This window comes from Gopherus flavomarginatus, chromosome 2 (assembly GCF_025201925.1).
Source record: "Gopherus flavomarginatus isolate rGopFla2 chromosome 2, rGopFla2.mat.asm, whole genome shotgun sequence".
NCBI classification, from domain to species: domain Eukaryota; kingdom Metazoa; phylum Chordata; order Testudines; family Testudinidae; genus Gopherus; species Gopherus flavomarginatus.
In genome coordinates, this window is record NC_066618.1 from 264,285,487 (window position 1) to 264,312,613 (window position 27,127).

General features: G+C 40.2%; 1 protein-coding gene across 1 annotated transcript; it reads right to left on the reverse strand.

Moving 5' to 3' along the window:
- Positions 1-376: 376 nt before the first annotated feature.
- SLC25A32 (solute carrier family 25 member 32) lies at positions 377-27,121 on the reverse strand. Its single transcript, XM_050941196.1, has 7 exons — positions 26,810-27,121; positions 22,159-22,309; positions 13,782-13,867; positions 12,070-12,230; positions 6,301-6,414; positions 5,462-5,607; positions 377-3,923 (listed from the first exon to the last, which is right to left on the reverse strand). The coding sequence occupies exons 1-7, from the start codon at positions 26,985-26,987 to the stop codon at positions 3,788-3,790; spliced, it is 972 nt and encodes a 323-aa protein (XP_050797153.1). The 5' UTR covers positions 26,988-27,121; the 3' UTR covers positions 377-3,787.
- Between the last annotated feature and the right edge of the window lie 6 nt (positions 27,122-27,127).

Here is a 27,127-nt window from a genome sequence, read left to right on the forward strand (position 1 = left end):
ATATTTAAGGGTTGGTTCAAATGCCTCATGCTGTGTGGCCTTCAGAATAGTTTGCAAGTGTTAGAAGCAATCACACTATGAAGGTGATCATGTTGATCATTCAGCATTTCTCATAGCTAACTAGCATTCTAAGTATTTACTCCAAAATGTAGCTGTCAAGTGACAGTACCCACAAAAGTGGGGCCCTTTTAAAGTTTTACAATTTAAAAGCTATGTGGTTAGGAAGAACTCAAATTTTGCACTGAAGACACAATCCAAAGGAAAAGTCACTAAAGCATGTATAACATGTGAAAGTGTAAAGACTAGTTTTCCCTAAAATTAAAAAGAAAAAAAACCTGTACAGCTTAGATTCAGGTTTTAACTTTATTTCTTTTAAAAAAAAAAGACCACCACTTTGGCTCAGCCAGGTTCTGAAGAGAATATGCAATACATATTTTTTAAGATTGTCGCCACATTTCCCTCTCAAATTTCTACCTCCATTTTGCAGTGAGTTGGTACCATATAAACTAACCTGAAACTAGGAGGGCTGTCAGGCTCTTCTACCTGGAAATAATATCAGTGTTGCTGCTGAGGTCCAGCAAGCTATACAGCGGATATATCTCCCTAGAGCTTTGTTCATTGCCACTGTTTTCATGGGGTTTCAGAGTATATTCTCTTCTTCAAGTGGTTAATAATGCAATGCCCTATTGAATTAGTCCTACATAATATGTACTTGATTTTTTTTTTAAATAAAAACTTCATAAGGCACATGAAGTTAACAACTGTATTATACAGAGATGTTAAGTTTCGTAATTCACATGATGGCCTTTGAGTAAGTTCAGTTATCATTCAAGTACAAATGAAATGTAAATATTAAAAATGCCCAGATAATAAAGAAGGCTAGCTAATGGAACCCTAATAGTATCCCATCTCTGCTGAATGCCACTAATTTAATAATTTAGACATTTATGTTCTCAGGTCTGTGTGAGTGGGAGTAGGAATGAGTTATTATTTGTATTACTGTAGCACCTGGGAGCTCTAGTCACAAACCTGGACCACATAGTGCTAGGTGCTGTAAAAACACAGCACCAAGATAGTCTCTGCCCCAAGAAGCTTAGTTAGTAAAGACTTAAACATGCAGGAAAGATTAACCAAGAAGGCAGTAAGATTAATCAATTGAAACAAACATTCCTCTCAATATCAAGCTACTCTTCAGATAGTTGAATTAAGAATGCTCAACATTTTACCTTTTGCAATGTCCTAAATTCCAGGATCATAAAATTACTCAATCCAGACTCTTTCCAAAAATTACTTCTTATGTATAACGAACTTGCCATAGGTTAGGCTGGCTTATTATGAAAAGATGAGCTTTTGGAATAATCAATTTCCTAAGCAATAAAGAAGGTAAACCAGTTGCCATGCTCCAAGTTACTTAACTTACAGGCTGAATAATTCTTGTATTAACTTTATTAACTCCTGCCTCTCATTCGATACTTTATACAAAACAATTAAATGCTGTTACAAACGTGGCTATTTGCAAAGAATGCATTTTCCTGATGCAAAATTACGAACAACTAAAGTCTCCTAACTCCGAAAAACATGTACCCTGGAATGCCACTGCTGTTTCAAGTGTTCTTCTACAAAATGTCCTGTAACCTTTGTTTATTGGGAAAAGTGCTGATGCAAGTTATGACAATCACACTCTTAAATTAAGAGGCAAGATGGCATTTTTTTTCTTTTAAAAAAGGCAACTTCTCCCATGCACACTGCTTATGATGGAAGACTACATATGGACTCGTGCATTTCTGCTGTGGTGTCAAGTAACACTTTGAATAAAAAGAACAAGGAATATTTGTGGCACCTTAGAGACTAACAAGTTTATTTAGACGTAAGTTTTGTGGGCAAAAACTCACTTCATCAGATGCATGGAGTAGAAAATACAGTAGGAAGATCACACACACACGAGAAAAGATGGGGGTTGCACACACCACACAACAAAAACACTAACTGAGGAACCTATCCTTGCAACAAAGCCGGATGCCAACTCTGTCCACATATCTATTCAAGAGACACCATCATAGGACCTAATCACATCAGCCATACCATCAGGGGCTTGTTCAACTGCACATGTGCCAATGTGATATATGCCATCATGTGCCAGCAATGCCCCTCTGCCATGTACGTTGACCAAACCGGACAGTCTCTATGCAAAAGAATAAATGGACACAAATCAGACGTCAAGAATTATAACATTCAAAAACCAGTTGGAGAACACTTCAGGCTCCCTGGACACTCAATTATAGACCTAAAAGTCACAATTCCTCAACAACAACAAAAAACTTCAAAAAGGGACACCAACGAGAAACTGCAGAACTGGAATTAATTTGCGAACTGGACACCATTAAATTAGGCTTGAATGAAGACTGGGAGTGGATGGGTCATTACACAAACTAAAGACTATTTCCCCATACTAAATTTTTCTCCCCTACTGTTACTCACACCTTCTTGTCAACTGTTTGAAATGGGCCATCCTGATTATCACTACAAAAGCTTTTTTTCTCCTGCTGAAATCCCATCTTAACTGATTGTCTCGTTAGAGTTGGTATGGCAACTCCCATCTTTTCGCGCGCGCGCGTGTATAAAAACACACTGTATTTTCCACTCCATGCATCTGATGAAGTGGGTTTTTACCCACGAAAGCTTATGCCCAAATAAATGTGTTAGTTACTAAGGTGCCACAAGTATTCCTCGTTCTTTTTCCTGATACAGACTAACACAGCTGCTACTCTGAAACTCTGAATATATAAGACCCAACATTTTGAAAAAGCCATCTTTAAAATAAGACTTTGAAAAATGCTGTTATTTACAAACACTAGTGCAAAAGGACCAAGCTATTTGCTAAACATGTCTATGTGTCTGCAATTGTCCTTTTACTTCAATGTAAACTCAACCTGGAGTTTACACGTAATATCTGTAACTAAGAGAGAGAATTTGTCTTTCCCTCTAAGAGGAAAAACTGGAGAATTGGCCAGTGACACATTAACTGATTTAGGTCTGATGCTACAAAAATTTTGCAAGATGCCTTGGACATTATACTAAAACTGGAGGTTTATTAGATTTTAATATAATGGACTGGGTGAACAGCCATTCTCCTCACTGTCTCCAGCCACACTGTACCTTAAAAGGTACCCTAAATGTTTGTGCTGTCCCCACCCCCTCAGTCTCCTCCAGTGAGTCAGGGATTGCACTGTGCACACACTGCAATCAACCATTTGTAATTCTGAAACCTGACAAATTACACATAGATGGGATTTAGAAAACTCCAGACCACCATGAGGACAAACGTGTACACAGTTCTGTGGGGAGACCGCCAAAGAGAGGCCCTGTGTTTGATAGATCTGGAACCTATCACAACTTTTGATGTCCTCACAACCTCACTCAATTAACCCTGGACATCATCAGCTTCTTGCTCTTGTATAGGAAAAGATGATTTAGAGAGATCAGTTCATCGAAGGACATAGCTGTTGCAAGTCTGCCTTTATCCAGTCACTGTGCTGTTTTAAGGTTGGGATGGGAACAGCTGTTTCAGACAGAGGCTGCTGTTTCACAGAGAAGAAGGGAAAAGAGGGGTCAGAAGAGCTCCAATAGAAGAGAAGGCAGTTTGGGTTTTCTGATCCCCAAATTCTTGCTTTGATTACTGGAACTGTTCACAATCTTAAGTTAGACAGTTGTACAATATTTCTCTCAGATTACGTTTAAAAAAATAAAGGACAGTAAACTCCTCTGGATGCAAACGCCTAGCTTTAATTTAATTAGTTTCTTTTCTAAAATTAAGCAAAAAATTGGATACATTTTCATACACTACAAAGGTGATACAGCAGGCAGGAGTCACTCTGATCACATTGGGGATGATTCCTTTGTAAAATCCATGAACTCCTTCTTTCCTTTGGGGGGGGAAAAAAGGGCATTTTAAAAGCACATTTTAATGAAAAAAATCACCGAGACAAACAAACGTGGAAGCCCACGATATCTCTCCCCGCCCCAATATACAGTCTTACACCTCTTCCGTGTCTTCAAATTCTAGCCTTTGCACCTGTGCAACCCCACTGACTACAAAGAGTTTGTAAAGATTAAGTAAGTTCAGGTCTACACTACAGGTCTATAGCAGTATAACTACGTCACTCAGGGGTTCGAAAAATCCACCCTCTGTCAAGGTTTTTTCCCCACTTTGAACTTTAGATTACAAGAAGTGGGGACCTGCATGAACACTTCTAAGCTTAATTACTAGCTTAAATCTGGTACGCTGCCACCAGCCAGAATTTAGTGTCTGGCACACTTTCTGTTCCCCCAAAACCTTCCTGGGGAACCCAGACCCAAACCTTTGGCTCTTAAAACAAGGAGAAATTAACCATCCCCCTCCTTTTCCCCCCAGACTTTCCCCTCTCTGGGTTGCCTTCAGGGGCTTCACACTGATCCAAACTCCTTGGATCTTAAAACAAGGAGGAATTAATCATCCCCCTTTTTTCCCCCCACCAATCCCTGGGTGAGTTCAGACTCAATCCCTTGGATTTTAAAACAAGGAAAAATCAATCAGGTTCTTAAAAAGAAAGCTTTTAATTAAAGAAAGAAAAAAAATAAAAATTATCTGTAAAATCAGGATGGAAAATGCTTTACAGGGTACTCAGATTCATATAGACTAGAGGGACACCCCCCCCAGGCTTAGATTCAAAGTTACAGCAAACAGAGGTAAAAATCCTTCCAGCAAAAAGACACATTTACAAGTTAAGAAAACAAACATAAGACTAATTCGCCTTGCCTGGCTATTACTTACAATTTTGAAACATGAAAGACTGATTCAGAAAGATTGGGAAAGCCTGGAATCATGTCCCGTCTCTCTCAGTCCCGAGAGCGAACAACAAACCAAACAAAAAGCACAAACAAAGACTTCCCTCCACCAAGATTTGAAAGTATCTTGTCCCCCTATTGTTCCTCTGGTCAGGTGTCAGCCAGGTTTACTGAGCTTCTTAACCCTTTACAGGTAAAAGAGACATTAACCCTTAACCATCTGTTTATGACACCCTCTGTGTAGAAACCGCTATGTCAATGGGAGACCTTCTCCCATCAACATAGGTACCGCCTCTCAGGGAGGTGGATTAACTACACTGAGAGGAGAAGCTCTCCCAATAGCGTGTTAGCGTCTTCACTAAAGTGGTGCAATGGCACACCAGTGCAGCTGTGCTGATGTAGTGCTGTATGTGAAGACAAGGCATAAGTAAATAACTGTTGAGTAGGTGATGCACTAGGAGGAACAGAATCCAATTCACACTTGGCCCTGCAGAACCAACACAGCTAACAGAAAAAAACAGTAATAAAAATGTGTCACTGAAGTCAGCAGCCACAACACTGACTATACACCGGGAGCAGATCTGTTGGTTAAGGTGATGTCATTTTCAGAATTGCATTTTTACTTCTCTATGCCTACCTCCACGTCCTGCGAATAACATCAATCATTCCAGAGTACCTATTGTGTTGATCCTGAAGACGAGCTCGCACTACTTGATATGGGTATGTTGCTGACACAGCAAATATTTTGGATAGTGCTGCCATGGTAATGTATTCTAAAGCAGTCTAAAATTACAAGAAAAAGTTACCAATGTTAGTTTAAGTTAAATTACAGACAACTAAATAAAATGCTGGGAACTATCAAACTGCTTTTTAAAGCACGAATAGAGCAGTAACTAGATTTTTTTTTTTCTGTAAGAAGGCTATACAAGTTCCAACAAGTGCTGATGTTTATTACACATTAATACTAGCATTAGAGGTACTTATTTTGGTGTAAAAGCTGATTATACTGATGTTCTCATTTATACTGCAAGTTCAATAGCACACTTAAGTAACATCCTAAAAAATATATTATAAATTACTTTTTTGGTATAGTTATTATTTATTTGTTTATATTTGTGGAACTACAAACATTCTCCCAAAAGTTAATTTAAAAATGAAACAAAAAACAAGATTTGCCAAGTTCTCAAATGAAAAGTGGATTTCCCCAACATGTAAAAACAGTGTTAATTGGCTGGTGATGAGGTAATTTGTACTAAAAATTGAAAGTGAAAAGAACAATGAGTACTTTATTTATTTTTTCCTGAGTGATCTGCCAAAAGTTAATATAACACTAATAGCTAATAAAATTGGTAGTTTGTGGCAATTGCACAACAGTACAATCTCATCTGATCTGTGTTCTAGACATTTCTAGACAGTTCTGGTTTCCAAATACTCACAAACTATAAAAGATAAATGTTTCCACTTAAGTCAACTTACCAATTTTGTATCCAGTAGTCTGTTTCTATGTTTATTGTATCTCAATTTCAGCTCTTCATATGCCATGAACTGAAGTGCTCCATGTGAAGTTCCAAACAGACCAGGCACAAATCCCTAAAACATTTTTTTAAAAAACAGGTTAATCTGTACCCCTTGAAAGCTAGACAACCTGCTTGCATCTTCTTATTCCAACACATGCTCTGCACTCCCCTCCCAAGACACACAACTCAGACATTTATATTGTTGCAAAACCTAAAGACTACAACCAGGTTCGGTCCTGTTGTGCTACACACCGTACAAACACATCTATCTAAATGTCAGCCCCTGCCACAAAGAGTTTACAGCAGTAACCCCATCTCCTTGCCATAAGGGGGTGAAACTTATCTGGGCCAGCCAGGGTCAAAGATTGCTTCCCAGAAGTGTTGCTGCTCTGTTGTCAGGCAACCCTCTCAAGCAGCGAGGAGGCTGGAGGGAGGGAACTAAACCAGCAGCCCTAGATGTCCTGACAGAGAGGACTTTGATTGGTTCTCTACCCCAGGGATCAGGGAGAGAGAAAATGGTTCTGTATCCCTCTGGGGCGACAGTTTAGATAGACAAGGTGGATGAGGCAATATCTTCTACTGCACCAATCTGTGCTGGGGGGGAGAGACAAGCTTTCCAGCTATACAGAGTTCTTCTAAATAAAATTAAATTAAAAGTATTACCTCACCCACCTTGTGTCTCTAATATTCTGGAACCAGCATGGCTAAAACCACTGCAAACAGCTGAGAAACACACAAGGAGGAGGTAGCTCCTCCTTTGAGGTGACAGAGGAAAGGGTCGAGAGAGATAGTGGCAAAGAGCACCAGAGAGGAAGGGAGCATCCAGTTCCCCTCACAGATTGACCTTTTTTCAATTTTCCCAATCCTCAGTTGAGAAACTCCATCAAACTGGGTTCCCGCAGGGCCTGCCATGACACTGGGAGGGCAGTGACTGCTTGATGGGACAGTTCAGCTGGCTGCCACAGCTAACAGCCTGATCACTAACAGTTACCTCAGCCAGGAGGAAAAGTGAAAAGCTCGTATCTAAGATTGTTACCCCAGAGAAGGATTCAGATCAGCCGTTGGAGCTGCAAAATTATTTCCAAGATTCAGATTGCTCTGTGGATCATTGGACCCCTCAGACAAGACACCAGGCCACAGTGCCTGCAATGTCTACAAGCGTACCACTGACAGGTACCTGGATGTGGGACTGACACGTTAGAGCAGTGGTTCTCAAACTTTTGTACTGGTGATCCCTTTCACATAGCAAGCCTCTGAGTGCGAATCCCGCCCTTATAAATTAAAAACACTTTTTAATATATTTAACACCATTATAAATGCTGGAGGCAAAGTGGGGTTTGGGGTGGAGGCTGACAGCTTGCGACCCTCCATGTAATAATCTTGTGACCCCAAGGGGTCCTGACCCCCAGTTTGAGAACCCCTGTGCTAGAGGGCTGACATAACAACTAAGAGTCAGAGAGACTTTGTGGGTGGTTGTGTTAAGTGACCAAGAGAAATAAAAACAGGTTTATGGCATCCTCTACAGATGGCTGCGTATATATTTTAAAAATCTATCCATGTTCATATATATTTATTTAGCATATCTTGTTCTTGACTTTTTTTGTGTTTATAATTTCTACTGTTTATATAAAGCTTTTTGGAGCTGTTTGGTAATTTGAGAATTATGTATTTATTTATGAATGGAGTATGACATCCCGTTAGGGTGGATTACCCATTTTTCCCCAGGAAGCACCGCCAATGGAGTAGCAGTTTAAATAATCCAGATCTCCAGTGCAGGGAGTCATGAGTTCAAACACGGAGACCCACAATGGCAGAATGATCCTGGACCTCAAGAGGTCAAGCACACCCCACCCCTCCTGAGTGTGCACCCTCTGAGGTGCTTGGGAGGTGCAGAGCAGGGAGAAGTCATGTCTTTTAAACTATGCTACAAGTGGACAAGACAAATAATTGGCCAGGGGAAACAAGGTCACAAATCCAACAGAATGGGTTCAGGTTCTTAGCCTATCAGATTGCGTTCTTGTGAATACATCACAGAAGCGCTGGCCATTTAAGGGAAGCTGGGCCCAGCAATTCTGCAAGTTTTATCAGTAGAGATTTTATATTTATTTGCTGCTGATGAAAACGCTGAATAGCGTCGGGCCTACCACCAATCCCTGTGGAACCCCACTAGAAACACCCCTATATTCAACAATTCCTTATGCATTACTTTTTGAGATCCATCAGTTATCCACTTCTTAATCCATTTAATGTGAATTCTATAGAGACTATATAATGCTAAATTTTTTTATGAGAATGTTGTGTGGTACTACATATATCTACGCAGTTACCTTTATCAACCAAACTTGTAATTTCAAAGATGAAGAATATCAGGCTTGACAAGACCTATTTTCCCTAAAACACGTTGACTAGCATTAATTATAGTCCCATCTTTGACTACTTTATCAGCTGAATCCAATATCATCTTTTCCATATTCTGCCAGATATTGATGTCAGGCTAACCAGTCTATCATTACCCAGGTTATCCTATTTGCTCTTTTTTGAATATTGGCACAATATTAGCACTCTTCCAGCCCTCTGGAATTCCCTGATATTCAAGGTTTACTGAAAAAAGAACATCAGTGGGCCAGACTTCCTTAGCCAATTCTCTTAGAACTCTTACTTCAACAGGCCTGGATAACTTGCACTCAAACATATTTATCGCTAGCAGATGTTAACATCCTTCTCCGTTACTAATGGACTGGAAAGTATTAGCACTGTCATGTGATATGAGATCATCCTGCTTCTTTCCAAATACATAACAGAAATAATTTATTGAACACTTCTTCCTTTTCTCCATCATCATTAACAATTATACTATTTCAAGAGTCTATACCATTGCTAGGATTTTGTTCCTAATATAATGAAAAATGTCTTCTTATTGTCCTTAGCCCTGCCAACCATGGATTTTTCCCTTGTATTCTTTGGAATCAATGAATTATAAATTATGAAGTGCAGAAAATTGATACGGGAAGCTATCTATTCCCTCCTTTTCCATTTGTTACATTTTGCTTTTTTATTTCTAATTGCTGCTGTCACCTCACCACTGAACGAGGATGAACTTGAAGGATGCAGGTTTGGAGGCACCAAGGCCACAGGAGACTGCAGTAGCCAAGGCATGAGATTTAAAAAAACCTCTGCTATAGTCTCTTTCAAGATATGTTTACATATCCTCTTGACAAAAGGATTTATTGTTAATCAGCAGCTTTAATCTAAGAAAAAAAAAAACAAAATGGGCTAAAAAGCTGACATGCTAACTCAAGTGATTTTATCATGAGTTTCACAATATTTGCTGTTTTTCTTAAAACTCCAGCAGCTGGGGTCTTGTGATTATATGAGAATCTGTTTTTATTTTTTAATTTTTTAGCCCTAATGGTCATGGAGAAAAACTAGAGAACATAAACCTTGAAATCTCAAAGTCAAATAAAGAGAACTAAAAAATTAGTATAATTTTAAATCTCATTATTTTTAAGCCAATCTCATGATATTTTGGGGGCCTAAATCATGATTTGGCATGCTCAGGCCTGGGATTACTGTGCTGGCTTTTTTAAGACCCGGCAAGACCAGCCTACGGTTTACTGGGCCTCACCCTTTCAAACAAGGGAATTCTGGCAGACGAAGTCTCCAGGAGGCAATGATGGGCAGGGCATATTATGTGACGGCTAGGCTATACACAGAGAGCTGTTCTTGCATCAGTTTGACAGAGCCTCTCTCTCTGGTCTCTTCACCAAAGAAACAACCTAGTGGATGGACTAGAGAAACAGGCAGGTGAACTGAACAGAACTCTAGAGTCAGGTATCTGAAGGAAAAGGCCTGAGGCAATACAGTAAGGGTGCAGGCTTGAGACCTGGCACTGGTCACTTGCGTTTATTTTGGGACAGCAAGCAGGGTTGAATGAAGCCTCCTTTACCCTGCATCAACAGAATGACTACTGACTGGGCCTGGGGAGGATCAAGAAAAAAAAAAACTGCTTAGTTCAGGGAAGGCAAGTTATTGAGGAACCCTGTATCAACAGGGCAAATGAACTACCAATCCCAGGCAGGGCTGAAAATTGTGGATGTGAGGTCATCTGCACAACAGGCTAAAGAGAGAGCTGTTTCAGGGAGTGCAAAAGAAACTGTTCAGTTCAGGGAGGGCAACCCGACGTCAGTGGGCTATGAAAGAGATGCGTTTTGCTTTTGGGATAACTGGAGTCCAGATGGGAGAACTCTTTACTGCGGTTTGGCTGGAGGGCTAGATTCCAAGCCACTCATCCACCATTCATAAAGCTTCAAACATGGCACAAAGAGGGGGAAGAAGCAGGGAAAGTCATTCTGTGCTTTAATTTCTTTAAAAAAAGGCCTGAAGTACTCTATACTAGAATATAACAGGCTCAGACAGCCCTAATCTCAAGCAAAAGTTGCTTGATGTGGATAGTTATGTGGGTAACCTTCTTTAGAAAACAGCTATTATAGACTCTTTCAAAGGAAGAGCCTAGCTTGGATCCCTACGCTTGCAGGTAAGGTTAGCACTAGAGAGAAGCATCCAGGGCCAAAACACATGGAAAATCTGAAAAGTACCCCAATGGAACAGAATTTAAGAAGTCCTAACAGATGCAAGAAATTAGAACGGATCTACATGGAACAGAACAAACATTTATCAAGGCACATCAAAGAATCCCAGCAACTTCAGTTTAAGGAGTAAGTGAAATATTTTGTTTCAGAGTTATCAGAACTTGGCATTCATTGGTACTTGCTAGAACAATCTCAGAGTACTGGGATCAGGTTTCCCTCAGCAAATAAGGGAGATGAACATTCAGTAACCTACCCACAGTTGCTAAGAGCCAGCAAGCCTGTTCCTCCACATTAGTTGGATTAAAAGAACCAGAGTTCTTCAGGTCTCCAAGGTATTGATGACTGTCCTAATGTCATGGCTTGAAGGAAGGGAGGGAGACAGAATGAAGTTCAAATCAAGCTATTATTTTGTTTCCCTAAATTTATTCTTTCCATGTGAGAATTTAAAAGCCACATTTTCAATTGTGCAGCCTAGTTGTTGTAGTCAAATTTAAAATCCTACAAAATGTGTGGATCCAGAGCTGAAGACAACACATTACAGGCCTAAATGCCTGGAAATGGGATGTGAGAGGTGACTGAAGTATTGTCCACAGTAATGGAGGGAAGATTAATAACTTTGTTTCAGTCATACTGCATTTAAGATGATGGTTGGACATTCATGAGTTGTCAGAAAGACAGGCAGACACACAAAACTGGATGAAGGAACAGTTTGATCAATATCAGTCTCAATCTGCCCTAGAAATTATGCCCTGTTGCCGCCACCTCTCTCCTCCAATGATTAGAAGAGAATACTACAGAGGAAAAATTCACAATTATTCAACAAAAGCAGTTCTTGATTCAACTTTTCTATTTTAGCCATAGTATTCCTCTCACCGGAGTTTCTGCCCACAATGTTTTTGTCCATGTACCTCATAGTCTCCCCACTTCCAGTTCCACTACTGCTTATCCTTCTGCAACCTTTACTTACCATTATAAGCCTTTTTTGTTGCAATTCTCTGGTGTGGTAGAAATAGGCTTATGAGATGATGAAAGGTAGCTTTTATAGTAACCTAACAACTTCCCAATTCCACAAGAGCCATAATGCTATTACACCCATGATAAATTCCAGAATTCTTATCCATTATGTCAAATTATATTACCTTGTATAAGCCACGTATACCCTCCAGCTTGTATATCTTTATAAGAGCATCAAACATTCCTTTGTACTGGCGCTTTGATGAATCAATGCCAGCATCATACTGTAACACAAGCCGCGTCTTCGTTACCCATATTGGGTTTGTGATACAGAGGGTCATGACTCCTAAGAACAGATGGAAGTTAGGGTAATATTATGAACGCCACGCTGAAAGTTTGTACCATTTTGTTCAATTCAGTACAACAAACACCCATCCTACAAGAATACTAAACAAGAAAAATGTAGGCATTCCACTCTTCTCCTCTTAACTTTGAGAGCCAAATCCTACTGCAACAGTTCTGCTGAACAGAGGATGGGAGGGGAAACTTGTATAATTTGGGGAGTCTGTGCAGAAGCGCATGCTGCAGACCACAGGGCTCCCTGTGTATCCTCATCCACTAGCCCCAATGTAATCTCCTCCTTTACTCCGCCATGGTCCAAATGGTGGAATCTGGACATAAGAAGCTAGTTTTATATGTGCTTTAATAATCTCAATTTAGCCTTATGGTATACAAAATTTCAAAATTAAACAAAGGGTGCACAGAAATAAATTGTCCATGTAATGAACCACCTAACTCTGTCAGAATGATTAACCCAGGGGTAGGCAACCTATGGCACGCGTGCCAAAGGCAGCATGTGAGCTGATTTTCAGTGGCACTCACATTGCCTGGCTCCTGACCACCAGTCCGGGGGGCGTTACATTTTAATTTAATTTTAAATGAAGCTTCTTAAATATTTAAAAAACCTTATTTACTTTACATACAACAGTTTAGTTATATATTATAGACTTATAGAAAGAGACTTTCTAAAAATGTATAACTGACACATGAAACCTTAAATTAGAGTGAATAAATGAAGACTCGGCACACCACTTCTGAAAGGTTGCCGACCCCTGGATTAACCTGATGTAGCTTTACAGATTACTGTAAATTAATGACAAACTAATGATACAACTTAATGTGTAGTATTGCAACAAGAACTCCTCCAAAGCTCCAAGATTATTATCTATATCAGAGAATGTATACAAGAACATTAGAAATGATTTAGATTAAAAATTGCAGAGATCAGATATTTGTATTTTGTAGGTAAGCTATTTTGAGCATTGGGCTGGACCTGTAGTTTTGATCAGATCTGGAATTCAGATCCATTTAATATTTCTGGAATTCAGATCCATTTAATTCTTTAAGTATTAAATGTATCTGTATTCGAGATCTGATTGACACTACAGGTCCAATCCAATACTCATTAAAGCCAATCAAGTTATTGCACTGACTTCAATGGGTGCTTAATTGGGTCCTATATCTGCTTTTGTATATCTTCTAAGTACTCAAAATTAACATTAATACATTATATTACAAGGATGTGTTTAATAAATTCTGGCCTTTTATTGCACAGCTGCATATAGGTTATGCACTAGAATGTGTATAAAATATTAAGAAAAGAGGGCTATGCAGCCATAAAACATTTTAGTGATTGCTATTTGTGAATAAAAATGTAAGACACACAGCTGTCCAACCAAACATTATTAAATTATTTATTACTTTGTAAGTGAATGCAGCTGGACTGAAACACTTGCACTTGCCATCTGGAAGAAAAAGCAACATTGACAGACAAAAGGCAAAAACAGCATATGGACAGGCTGAAGGTAAACACTAATCTCATTAGCATTTTCCTCACCGGCCTCAGCAGCTGACACTAGGTGCTCCGTTGCACCAAGACTTTCTAGCTTTCTCTCCTCCTTATAGGCTTTGATGGCATTATAGCTGGAAGAGGTAAAACATATTTAGATAGAAGAAATACAGATCATTTAGGAAAAGGTTTCTAAAGATTATATATTACTTTATGCACCATTGCCCTTAGAGAGCACACACGGTCAGAGATTAACCTGTCTCAGTCAGATGCAATACAAGCTGCTGAATTGCAGCTCAAGGCTATTGAAATATCTTTTACAACAGTACCCTTTAAAGTGCCAGAATATTCCTAGACAACAACAATGGGACAGCACTCTGTAACTTTGATCAGAACTGAAAAATTAGTCTGTGTGAGATGTTTATAAGACAAAAGATTGCTTCTTCATAAACCCTAGGCGGTAGGTTTTTATTTTCTAGCACTACACTACATTATCTCAGTCTTTATCTGCTGGATTGACCTTATGCCCTCTGGCCTGCACTCTGGATTTTGAATGAACTCTCACTGGGAGTTGAGCAAATGTAAGTCAGAAGAGAATAAGCTCTAGATAATAGAGCCCTAGAATAGTTTTGCACAAATAACTGTCCTCTACTTTGTTTGAATCAACAGGAAATCAGTTTTCCATTTTATAGTTAATGAACAAATTTAAGACACTTTACATTGAAGGAAAGGCCCCAAAGAGCAAAACACCATCAGCTCACAAAAAATTCTGAGAAGCTGACTTGCACACATTGATTTCTTTATGCATATATATCTTAAATGCTTTCAGCTTCAGCAGACTAAATAACTTAAAGTGCCTATTTAATTCCTAATATCTGTCCAAGTTTAGGTTCTTATTTTTTATTTGGCATAAATTATTTCAGGTTCTAGAAAAAAAGATTCATTATACTTAACAATAAGAACTGCCATATTGGGTCAGACCATGGTCCATCTTTCCCAGTATCCTGTCCCCAATGGTGGCCTGTACCAGAGCTTCAGGGGGAAAAGTACAGAATAGGGCAATTAAAGAGTGATCCACTCTATCCTGTTCTCTACACTTGGTTTCTGATGGTCACAGGTTAAGGGTCACCCTGAGCATGGGGTTTCATCCCTGACCATCTTGGTTAATAGTCATTGATGGACCTATTCTCCACAAACCAATCCAGTTCTTTTTTGAACTCAGTTATGCTTCTGGCCATCAAAACATCCCAGGTGCAATTAATCTGTGGAATGTATTGCCATTGTGTGAAAAGTACTTCTTCATTTGTATTAAACCTGTTGTTTATCAGTTTCATAGGGTGACCCCTGGTTTTGGATAGTGTGAAAAGGTTTCATTTTTCTATTCACTTTCTCCACACCATTCATGATTTTATAGACCTCTCTCACATCCCTCCTTAGAAGTCTCCTTTCCAAGCTGAACGCCCCAGTCTGTTTAGTCTCTCCTCATATGGAAGCCATTCCATACTCTTGATTATCTTTGTTGTTCTTCTCTGAACCTTTTCCAGTTCCACTATATACTTTTTGAGAAGGGACAAACAGAACTGGACACAGTATCCCAGGTGTGGGCACATCATGGATTTATAAAGTGGTATTATATCTTCTGCCTTATTTTCTATCCCCTTCCTAATAGTTCTTAACATACTGAGAGACTTCCACTCCATGCGCAGCAGCAATCTGAAAGTTTTCAGAGAACTATCTATGGTTATGCCAAGATCTTACTTAATTTGCCATTTTGTTACCCAGTTTTGTGAGAGTCCTCTGTAACTCCTCAAAGTCTGCTTTAGACTGAACTATCTTGAATAATTTTGTATCAGCAGCAAACTTTGCCACTTCACAGTTCACTCCTGTAGCGGGGTGGTCGCCCCGTTCCTGCCTGAAAGGGCTTAGAACAGCCCAGGAGAGGGCTGTGATTGGGGAAGCAGCCACAGCTGGGACCATGCCCTAAACAGAACACAGATGGCCCTTATAAAAGGGCTGTGGGCCAGGTGCTCTGAGATGCTATTTCTCTGCCGTTAGAGGGAGAAGGGCCTGGCTGCTGGGGAGTGTACCTGGGTACCTATGGTGGAGCAGGGCTGAGGGAAGGCAAGAGGAGCTGGGGAGCTCCTGCCTGGAAACCCCCCAGGCTACAGCCTAGTGCAAGGCCAAAAAGGGTTGCAGAGAGGGCAGCCCACAGGTAGGCAGAGGCAGTAGGCCCAAACCCTCCTTGCCAGTGATGAGAGGCAATCAGACTGCTGTCTTCCCCAGTGAGTGGCGGCTAGATGGGGACTGGCAGTAGCCAAGACTTATGCAAGATGGAGGGGTGGGGATTCCCTGGGGAGGGGAGACCCACCAAGACTGTGGGGGTACTGCAAGGGGCAAAACCCCAGTGGAAAGGGGCACTGGGGTCTAGAAGGGACAGGGGGCCCTAGCAAGGCAAGACAGGGGCCTGCAGAGGGCATTCCAAGGCTATAAAAGAGCTAATTCCTAGGATGACAGCAGGAGGTGCCCCCATTACAACTCCCTTTTCCAGATCATTAATGAATGTGTTGAACGGCACATATACCAGTAGAGATTCTTGGGGAACTTGCTGTTCACCATTTCTCACTGAAGTAAGACAAGCTACAAGTGAAGTTATTTAATATTTCTGCAGCATCATAATAATAAAACCTAGTTCTTATATAGTACTTTCCATCAGATCTCAAAAGCCTTTTACAAGGGACGTCAATATCATTACCCTCCCCATTTTACAGATGGGGAAACTGAGGCACATCAAGGCAATAATTTGCCCAAGATCACCCACCCAGCAGGCCAATGGCAGAGCCATGAATAGAATCCCGATCTCCCGAATCCCAGTCAGAGTGAATAAAAATCAATAATTAAAAAAATGAAAAAGCTGATTTAGACTAATTTTTAAAAAATTCAATTTTAAAATTTGAAATTATAACCACAAAATGCAAATAAACATAACATTAAAAAATAAGTAGTACATGTTCAAGGAGTTCAGGAGACCTGTCAATTTCTCAAAGAGACAATATTAAAGGCACAACAACCTATCCTGATGCCAAGGAAAGCTAAAAATAATATCAGGAGGCCAGTTTGGCTCCATCTGGAGCTCTTTAATGACCTGAAAATCAAAAGGAAATCTGACAAAAAACAGAAACATGAAAAAATTGCAAAGAATGAGTACGAAAGAATAGTGCAAGCATGTAAGGACAAAAATCAGAAAGGCTAATTACACCTAGCAAGGGACATAAAAGGCAGTAAGAAGAGGTTCCATAAATATATTAGAAGCAAGAAAAAGGAGAGCTTATAACAGATGACACTGAGAAGGCTGAGCTCTTTAATGCTTATTTTGCTCCAGTCTTCACTAAAAAGGTTAATTGTGACCAGACACAGAAGCTGTTCTAGACTTGATTTTAACAAATAGGGAGGAACTCGTTGAGAATTTGAAAGTAGAAGGAAGCTTGGGCGAAAGTGATCATGAAATCATAGAGTTTGCAATTCTAAGGAAGGGTAGAAGAGAGTACAGCAAAATAGAGAGAATGGATTTCAGGAAGGTGGATTTTGGTAAGCTCAGAGAGCTGATAGGTAAGATCCCATGGGAATCAAGACTGAGGGGAAAAACAAGTGAGGAGAGTTGGCAGTTTTTCAAAGGGACACTATTAAGGGCCCAAAAGCAAGCTATTCCGATGGGTAGGAAAGATAGAAAATGTGGCAAAAGACCACCTTGGCTTAACCACGAGATCTTGCATGATCTACAAAATAAAAAGGAGTCATATAAAAAATGGAAACTAGGTTAGATTACAAAGGATGAATATAGACAAATAACACAGGAATGCAGGGGCAAGATTAGAAGGGCAAAGGCACAAAATGAGCTCAAACTAACTATGGGAATAAAGGGAAACAAGAAGACTTTTTATCAATACATTAGAAGCAAGAGGAAGACCAAGGATAGGATAGGCTCACGGCTCAGTGAGGAGGGAGAAACAGTAACAGGAAACTTGGAAATAGCAGAGATGCTTAATGACTTCCTTGTTTCGGTCTTCACTGAGAAGTCTGAAGGAATGTCTAATATAGTGAATGCTTACGGGAAGGGGGTAGGTTTAGAAGATAAAATTAAAAAAAGAGCAAGTTAAAAATCATTTAGAAAAGTTAGATGCCTGTAAGTCACCAGGGCCTGATGAAATGCATCCTAGAATACTCAAGGAGTTAATAGAGGAGGTATCTGAGCCTCTAGCTATTATCTTTGGAAAGTCATGGGAGACGGGAGAGATTCCAAAAGACTGGAAAAGGGCAAATATAGTGCCCATCTATAAAAAGGGAAATAAAAACAACCCAGGAAACAACAGACCAGTTAGTTTAACTTCTCTGCCAGGGAAGATAATGGAGCAAGTAATTAAAGAAATCATCTGCAAACACTTGCAAGGTGGTAAGGTGATAGGGAATAGCCAGCATGGATTTGTAAAGAACAAATTGTGTCAAACCAATCTGATAGCTTTCTTTGATAGGATAATGAGCCTTGTGGATAAGGGAGAAGCTGTGGATGTGGTATACCTAGACTTTAGTAAGGCATTTGATACAGTCTCGCATGATATCCTTTATGATAAACTAGGCAAATACAATTTAGATGCGGCTACTATAAGGTGGGTGCATAACTGGCTGGATAACCGTACTCAGAGAGTAGTTATTAATGGCTCCCAATCCTGCTGGAAAGGTATAACAAGTGGGGTTCCACAGGGGTCTGTTTTGGGACCGGCTCTGTTCAATATCTTCATCAACGACTTAGATGTTGGCATAGAAAGTACGCTTATTAAATTTGCAGACGATACCAAACTGGGAGGGATTGCAACTGCTTTGGAGGACAGGATCAAAATTCAAAATGATCTGCACAAATTGGAGAAATGGTCTGAGGTAAACTGGATGAAGTTGAATAAAGACAAATGCAAAGTGCTCCACTTAGGAAGGAACAATCAGTTTCACACATACAGAATGGGAAGAGACTGTCTAGGAAGGAGTATGGCAGAAAGAGATCTAGGAGTCATAGTGGACCACAAGCTAAACATGAGTCAACAGTGTGATACTGTTGCAAAAAAAGCAAATGTGATTCTGGGATGCATTAACAGGTGCGTTGTAAACAAGACACGAGAAGTCATTCTTCTGCTCTACTCTGCGCTGGTTAGGCCTCAACTGGAGTATTGTGTCCAGTTCTGGGCACTGCATTTCAAGAAAGATGTGGAGAAACTGGAGAGGGTCCAGAGAAGAGCAACAAGAATGATTAAAGGTCTTGAGAACATGACCTATGAAGGAAGGCTGAAAGAATTGGGTTTATTTAGTTTGGAAAAGAAGACTGAGAGGGGACATGGTAGCAGATTTCAGGTATCTAAAAGGGTGTCATTAGGAGGAAGGAGAAAACTTGTTCACCTTAGCCTCTAATGATAGAACAAGAAGCAATGGGCTTAAACTGCAGCAAAGGAGATTTAGGTTGGACATTAGGAAAAAGTTCCTGTCAGGGTAGTTAAACACTGGAATAAATTGCCTAGGGAGGTTGTGGAATTTCATCTCTGGAGATATTTAAGAGTAGGTTAGATAAATGTCTATCAGGGATGGTCTAGACAGTATTTGGTCCTGCCATGAGGGCAGGAGACTGGACTCGATGACCTCTCGAGGTCCCTTCCAGTCCTAGAGTCTATGAATCTATGAACAGGGGAAGGCACACAAGCCAGAAAAGAATAAGTTTAATCCGTTCAGATTGGCAGGGCCTGATGAAATTCATCCTAGAGTATTTAAGGAACCAGTTGAAGCAATCTCAGAACCGTTAATGAATATCTTCAAAGACTTATTGAGACAGGTGAGATCCCAATGGACTAGAAAAGGGCAAACATAGTACCTACCTTTAAAAAGGAATCAAAGAGGATCCAATGAATTATAGATCAGTCACCCCAACTTTGATACCTAGAAAGATACTGGAACAAAATTATTAAACTATCAATTTGTAAGCACCTAGAGGATAATTGGGTAATACGCTACAGCCAACATAGATTTGTCAGGAACAAATCATGCCAAACCAACCTAATTTCCTTCTTTGATAGTTATTGGCCTACTGGTTGGGGACAGCTATAGATGTGATATACCTTCATTTTAATAAGGCTTCTGACACAGTCTCCACATGACATTCTTATAAGCAAACTAGGGAAATATAGTCTAGATGAAATTTAATATAAGGTGAGTGCACAACTGGTTGAAAGACTGTACTCAAAAAGTAGTTACCAATGGCTCACTGTCAAACCAGGAGAATGTATCTAGCTGGGCCCTGCAGCAGTCTGTCCTGGGTCCGGAACGCCTCAACATTTTCACTGATGATGATTTGGATAATGGAACAGAGAAAATGCTTGTAAAATCCACAGATAACACCAAGCTGAGAAGGGCAGCAAGAACTATGGAGGACAGGATTAAAATTCAAAATGACCATGACAAACTGGGAAATTTTTATGACAACAACAAGATGAAAGTCAGTAAAGGCAAGTGCAAAGTACTACACTTTGAAGGAAAAATCAAATGGAAATAACTGACTAGGCAGCAGTAGTGCTGAAAAGGCATTCTAGGGCATAGTGGATCACAAAATGAATATGAGCCAGCAATGTGATGCAGTTGTGAAAAAGATTAATATTATTCTGAGGTGTATTAATAGGAATGTGGTACATAGAAGGTAATTGTTCGGCTCTACTCAGCACTGGTGAGGCCTCAGCTGGAATACTGTGCCCAGTTGTGTGCACCAGGCATTAAGAAAACATGGACAAATTGGAGAGTGGAGAGCAACAAAATGATAAAAGGTTTAGAAAACCTGACCTATGAGGAAGGTTTTAAAAAACTGACTACATTTAGCCCTGAGACAAGAGGGGAAGAAGGGAGGGCACATGATACAGTAACAGTCTTAAAATAATGTTAAGCACCATTATAAAGAGGACAGTGATCAATTGTTGTTCTACCGTCAGTGGATATGGAGAAGTAGTAATCAACTTAAGCTACAGCAAGGGAGATTTAGGTTAGATGTTACAAATTAAGAAAAGCTTTCTAACTTTAAGGAAATTAAATATTAGAATAGGTTACTAAGGGAATTTATGGAATCCCTGTCATGGAAAGATTTTAAGAACACATTAGACAAACAACTATTAGGGATAGTCTAGGTATACTTGTTCCTGCCTCAGTGTGGAGGGACGGACTACATGATTTTCAGGACCGTTCTACACCTATACTGCTATGTTTTCTATGTTTGCTGACAAAGTTTTAAAGAAAGTCGAACCAATGATCTAGTCAAAGTCAATAGCTAAGCACCTGGAGCCAGAGTTTGCTGAAGTGATAAACCAGCTATTGACAGCAGTACCCTCTGATGCAGGTGTAGAGACTATATTTTTCATTTTAGTCTATTCAAATAGTTCAATGACTAGTTCAGTCAAAGTTAAGAATCTGATTGGAAGCTGGAAAAACAAAAAACAAACAGGAAAACTTGTTTCCCCTCTTCTAATCCATGAATAAAAATGGGGTGTGAGGATGAGATCTACTAGTTCTAAGATCTTGAAGGACATGGTGACCAGAAATAATTGTGTCAATTCACTAACTACAGACAGTATTTCCTTAATAAAGCTATAAGTTTTAAATACAAAACATGTTTTGATAATCTTTTCCTTATGTATCCAGTACATTTAAGCTAGCTTTATTTAACTAATAAAAACTACTTTAAAATGCTGGTTTTGTGTACTTTTACTTGAATTTCAATTTCCATTCAAATACTTAGAAAAGATGCAAATAAAAATTAATCTAATAAATAAAATGCATCATTCACAATTTTCTAATAAAAACATAAGAAACCGAAGACACTGAATGTGTTTTACACTAAATAATTGCTTAAGTGTACAGAAATAGTGCATTCTCCTGAGTAGCAAAAACTACCACATTGCATGTCAAGGTTTATCTAGTTGTAAATCAACATTTTTGAATAGTTATACCAACCAATGAGAATGAACTTTCTTTAGGAAAATAAAGAAAGTACAAACGCAAGACAACATTAAAAATAATGAAATTAAATCTGAGTCTCCTGCTTGCTAAAATAAATCATGAATACAGTTTGTTAAAGGATGACTAAAACTGATTTAAATCAATCCACTCTGGTTCCAATCCACTACTCTATTCACTAGGTCACGCTACCCTCCTAGGCATGCACTATATTTTATAAAAGTTACAGGTCCCTGTCCTAAACTGCTTACAGTCTAAATAAGACTTAAAATAGCAAGTGATGACAAAGGGAAATGTTTATATTTATGCACCCACACCACCTCCCCAAAAATTAAAGTGCAACCTACATTCAAGGATCACTTTGCATAGAATAGTAATATTCTACAGATCCACTTACAAGAAAAAGTAGAGTCCCCAGGAGGCACCTGCACCCCAAATATTTGGAGTTACCCCTTTGTACAGGCCATGTAGTCCTTCATGTTTCCAGACAGTGGTCAAACAGTGTAGAATCCCATTGTATTTTGGTCTCAATTCCAACCCGTCACTTACTATTAAAAAAAAAAAAAAAAAAGATTAGATTGAAAAAAACCCCATCATTCCATAAAGAGTGAAAGCGAGCTGTATAAAAGCTACAAAATAAATAACTTTTTCTCTAGGCTGAGCAGGGAAATGTGCAATATTAAAGAAAGTTGTAGTGAAACAGCTGGCATAGCTATTTATACTAGAACCTCAAGAATTACAAAAAGTTCATGAATGGTGGTTTTGTTTGTAACTCTGAAATGTTCATAACAGTGAACAAAACATTATGGTTGTTCTTTCAAAGGTTTACAACTGAACATTGTATGCAGAAGAAAAATGCTGCTTTTAACCACCTGAATTTAAATGAAACAAGCACAGAAACAGTTTCCTTACCTTGTCAAACCTTTTTTTAAACTTTCCCTTTATATTTTTAGCACATTACATTTAATAAACTACTGCACTGTATTTACTCCCCGCCCTCGCCTCCCATCTCTGCTGCTGCCTGATTGCATACCTCGGGTTCCAAATGAAGAGTGTGGCTGACTGATCAGTTTGTAACTCTGGTGTTTGTAACTCTGAGGTTCTACTGTAGCTGTTTTCCAAAGGTGTATGTGAGTTAGGGTTAGGAGAACCTTACAATAGATTGATGCAGTTGTCCTGCAGACCGCCTATGGTCAACAGGATGGAAGTGCCTCTCACTTAGAAGGTAACTCTGTTGCAGCATACCATAGATGCGTAGCATCCTTGACTTGAAGCATTTTGTCAGTTTTACAGGGGATGGAGTTTGTCTTCTTTTCTTAATGGGCCTAAGAGTTTTATGCTACATCTCACCTATAATCTGAGATTTTTGTGGTCCTCTACGAATACTACTTTCCCCCCCTCCCCAGAAGATTTTGGTTCATTGGAATTTTTATTATGACTTTAGCAAGAATCCCCCATTTAAAATGCATCATCCATGTTTGAAGTATGATTTTCAACAGGTCATGAGCTAGTGAATTCAAAATCAGTCTTTACCAGATCAAAGGCTATTTCCATGCTAAATTCTAATTTTTTCTCTGTCACTCCTCACTAGCTGCGCTGCATTGAATTTTTTTTTTTTAAATTGGAAAAGTGTATCCTTGGCCCTTTTTTATTCAACAGCTGAACTGTTTTTGCCCAAACTTTCAAAGACATTCACTTTAAGAAAAGATGGAAGTATGGAGAGTTTTAGCCTGATAGATTTCAGATGGAACAGAAATGTGTGTGTAGCCTTGACTATAGCCACTATAGCAGTTGCTACTGCTCTTACTATAATATAAGACTGTAAAATTGATGGCTACAGTATTTGCGATACCAGGAATTTACCTAGAAAGTAGGAAGCAGAGGTGGGGTTCAGGGTGACCTAAACTTCAAACTAAAGCAAAAACTTTCCCAAGACTGTGTCACAACTAGGAAATCAGCTCAAAGTTTTGCAACCAGAGTGGCTTCCTGCCCTGCTTATGCAGAGGAACTATGCCCCCATCAGAAATGGTAGTTTGGTAACTAAAACAGACAGCATTTTCTGTTTATTACATCCATCCTCTGACTTGCCTCATGTACATAATATGTTCTGACAAAGACCAAGTTTGAAAAAATAAATGACTCAGCAGGACCTCAAAACAACAGGGATGTCATAGCCTGGAACATACATTAGGGGGTCCGTGAAGTTGTTGTTTACCCTGTGATGGAGCAGGAAGCAGGGCAGATTTGACCTGGGCATGTTGCAGGAGAGTTACAATGCGGATGGGGAACTTCCCTTGAAGGAAGCTACCTGAGCTGTAACCTGAGCCAGAAGGAGGGTTGGGAGAATGACCGAAGGAGAGGAGAAGCTGGGGGGAGGGGAGAGAGAGCTGCTGGAGGAGTTTTTGTTTTCAGTCTTGGGACGGGTGGTGCAACGCAGGGAAATCCAAGCTGGGGTCTAAACTCCCAGAACCCTCCCCAGAAGGACTTGATTGACGGGTTCTGGTTGTACCTACACACTCCACTTGGGACTGCGTTCCTGTCATCTAATAAACCTTCTGTTTTAAAGGCTGGCTGAGAGTCATGGTGAATCTCAGGAAGAGGGGTGCAGGGCCCTGACTTCCCCACACTCTGTGACATACCCATATAGTCTTAATCTCAGATTATCAATTTAATTTCACTTTAAACATCTTCTTAACCATCCTAATTAAACCTACTTAGATCTTTGGGGTGTAGGAGCTCCTACCCTAAACCTGTTTTTAAACTTTCACTTTAAATAACAGTTTTTTTTAATCACTATTCTAATTTCTCAGTCCCTAATTCCACTTCCTGGTTGAAGGCAGAGGCTGGAGACTCTTCTGGGTTCAACTCTGGCTCACTGTTATGAGCGTTGGCCTGCTAAACCCAGGGATGCGAGCTCAATGCTTGAGGGGGCCATTTAGGGATCTAGAGGAAAAAGGAAGAAAAAAAAACTCTGTCAGGGACAGTATTTGGTCCTGCTAGTGAAGGCAGGGGACTGGACTGGACTCAATGATCTTTCAAGGTCTCTTCCAGCTCTATGAGATAGCTATATCTCCATATATTATTATTTTTATTAGGTAAATGAAAACTGTCACCTCCATTCCATCTACATTGTTTCAGTGAGAATCCATCTTGGTTGGGTGGACACATATTTGGCATCAGAGTTCCAATAAATAATTCAAAGGGACAGCTCAAAACCCATGGGTTGACTGGTGATGTTGTGGGGCTTAAACCTACCACCTGTGGCCACAAGCAGCAGCAATCACATGGAACACTGGAATTTTCATCATTGGATGAGGCCTTGGTTCAGAAAAAAACCTGAGACATCAGCATGCTCCCTCCACCTATTATTTCTGGGAATCAGAAAAGAGCACGTGAAGGGGCCATTCCGGTGAGGGAAGGACTCCAAGTCTCAGTGGTCTGGGATACAGACTTTTGTCCAGTCATACAATAAAGCTCTTGAGAAACAGACAGAATCCGAGGCTTGGGAAATCACAAATACAATCTAAAATGGAATGGTCAAAGCTCAAGAACAAAGATGGAATGCAAAACTTACAGGGGTCTATGGCAGTTAGGAATAACAGCTGGGCTGAGGGATAGAGAAGTTTAGCTAGCTATCACTGCCAAACTAAGGCAAAAATGTGATATTAGATGTCAGGGAAAGTAAGACTTAGAAGGGTGGAAGGAGACAAGATTTAGAGAAAGGGACACTCTTCTGTTAAAAAAAATATCTTGTGTTACCAGACCTTTAAGACTACTGAAACTAGTTTATTATTCACCACCTATGCTATCTAGTGCTAATGTATCAATGAAATTTTCATAATAAAAATAAATCTAGTAAATTTTGCTTCTACTTAGTTGCATTTTCCAGTGTCCATATGCTAGGCACAATGCTCTCTCTGTAACTGCAAGAAAAAGAGTTTAAATCCACACCAAAAAATACAATTCCACTTGAATCTTTAGATGATACAGAAAACATATTTTGTAAAACTCTTCAAAAATTCACATTTAATTTTGGAGCCTAATTTATCCACAAATCCATTTAAAATAAATGTAAAGAAATGGAGTAGTTATTTAACCTATATATAAACTGCTGTGATAAAATAGAGGCTTCAAAAGAACAACTCATCAGCCACATCAACAATAGCTTATCGAGAAGAGGATGGCATCCTTCCCCGCAGAAAAACTGCAATTCCAACTTCATTCTCTGCCGACCAGCACCACAGCCTATAACAATGGGGCTAAATTAAATATTCTTTTGCCTCTACTATTTAATTTATTGGCTCTAAAGACAGTAAAACTGCCCAGCTATGTACCACGGGGAAGTGAATGTAATGCATATGAATTTAATATTGGATATCACATCCAAACAAGATAGCCAAATACTTGTTATAATGATGTATTAAGGTTAAGTGTATTTTGATGGGTGCTTAGATCCAGTCAGTGTAACAAGATTGCAGTGGTTCTTAAACTTTTGTACTGGTGAACCCTTTCACACAGCAAGCCTCTGAGTGCAACCCCCTATATAAATTTAAAACACTTTTTTAATATATTTAATACCATTATAAATACGGGAGACAAAGCAAGGTTTGGGGCTGGGGTTAACAACTCGGGATCCCCCATGTAATAACGTTGTGACCTCCTAGAGGTCCCGACCCCCAGAGAATCCCTGAGTTGAAGTTTAGCGTTACTTGTTTGTGCTGGATCATGTTTCTAGTAGAGCCTCAAGCTCAGGTTTTGCTGTAATTGCAGCCCTCTCCCCGTCCCTTCAACCTTGTCTTCAGATGTGGCTGGTTTCCGACACCCGCAGGCGCCGGTGAAGCAGAGCGGACACGCACTACGCCCCTTCGCAGCTAGCTGAAACCCACCAGCCGCATAGCAAATCTATGCTCTGAAGCGAAGGTGGGAAGAGGTGGAGCGGAAACCAAGCTGCGCTACAAATTATGCCTCAGTTTCCCCAGTGGGAGTGGCTCCAGCAGGCGTGGGGGCCCCGTCTGCAGGGAACGGAGGGAGCAGGGGGCCCGCCTCACCTGCGAAGCGGATCTTCACCAGGTCCAGCGGATGCAGCACCAGGGTGGAGAAGACACCGCCGCTCAGACCCGCCACGAGGTTCTCGTACCGCACGTGTCTGAACAGAGGCCGCAAGGGCGGGGCCGGCGGGGACTCCACCGCGCACACCGGCCCCCGCGCGCCCGGAGCCGCACTCATCAGCACTCGGCCACCGCACCACCGGCCCGCGACAGAGACACGTGGCGTGGACGGGCGAGCCCGCGGCGCCGGCCGAGCTCCCTCGCTAGTGCGCGGAGCCGGGCCACGCACGTGGGCGGAGGTAAGACACGAAGACCTTT

Coding starts and splice junctions, on each gene's coding strand:
- SLC25A32 (XM_050941196.1), bottom strand. CDS start 26,987: ATGAGTGCGGCTCCGGGCGCGCGGGGGCCGGTGTGCGCGGTGGAGTCC. Junction 12,231..13,781: donor AGTGTCAGCTGCTGAGGCCG/GTGAGGAAAATG, acceptor ATCTGTTCTTAG/GAGTCATGACCCTCTGTATC. Junction 5,608..6,300: donor GACTACTGGATACAAAATTG/GTAAGTTGACTT, acceptor TTGTAATTTTAG/ACTGCTTTAGAATACATTAC.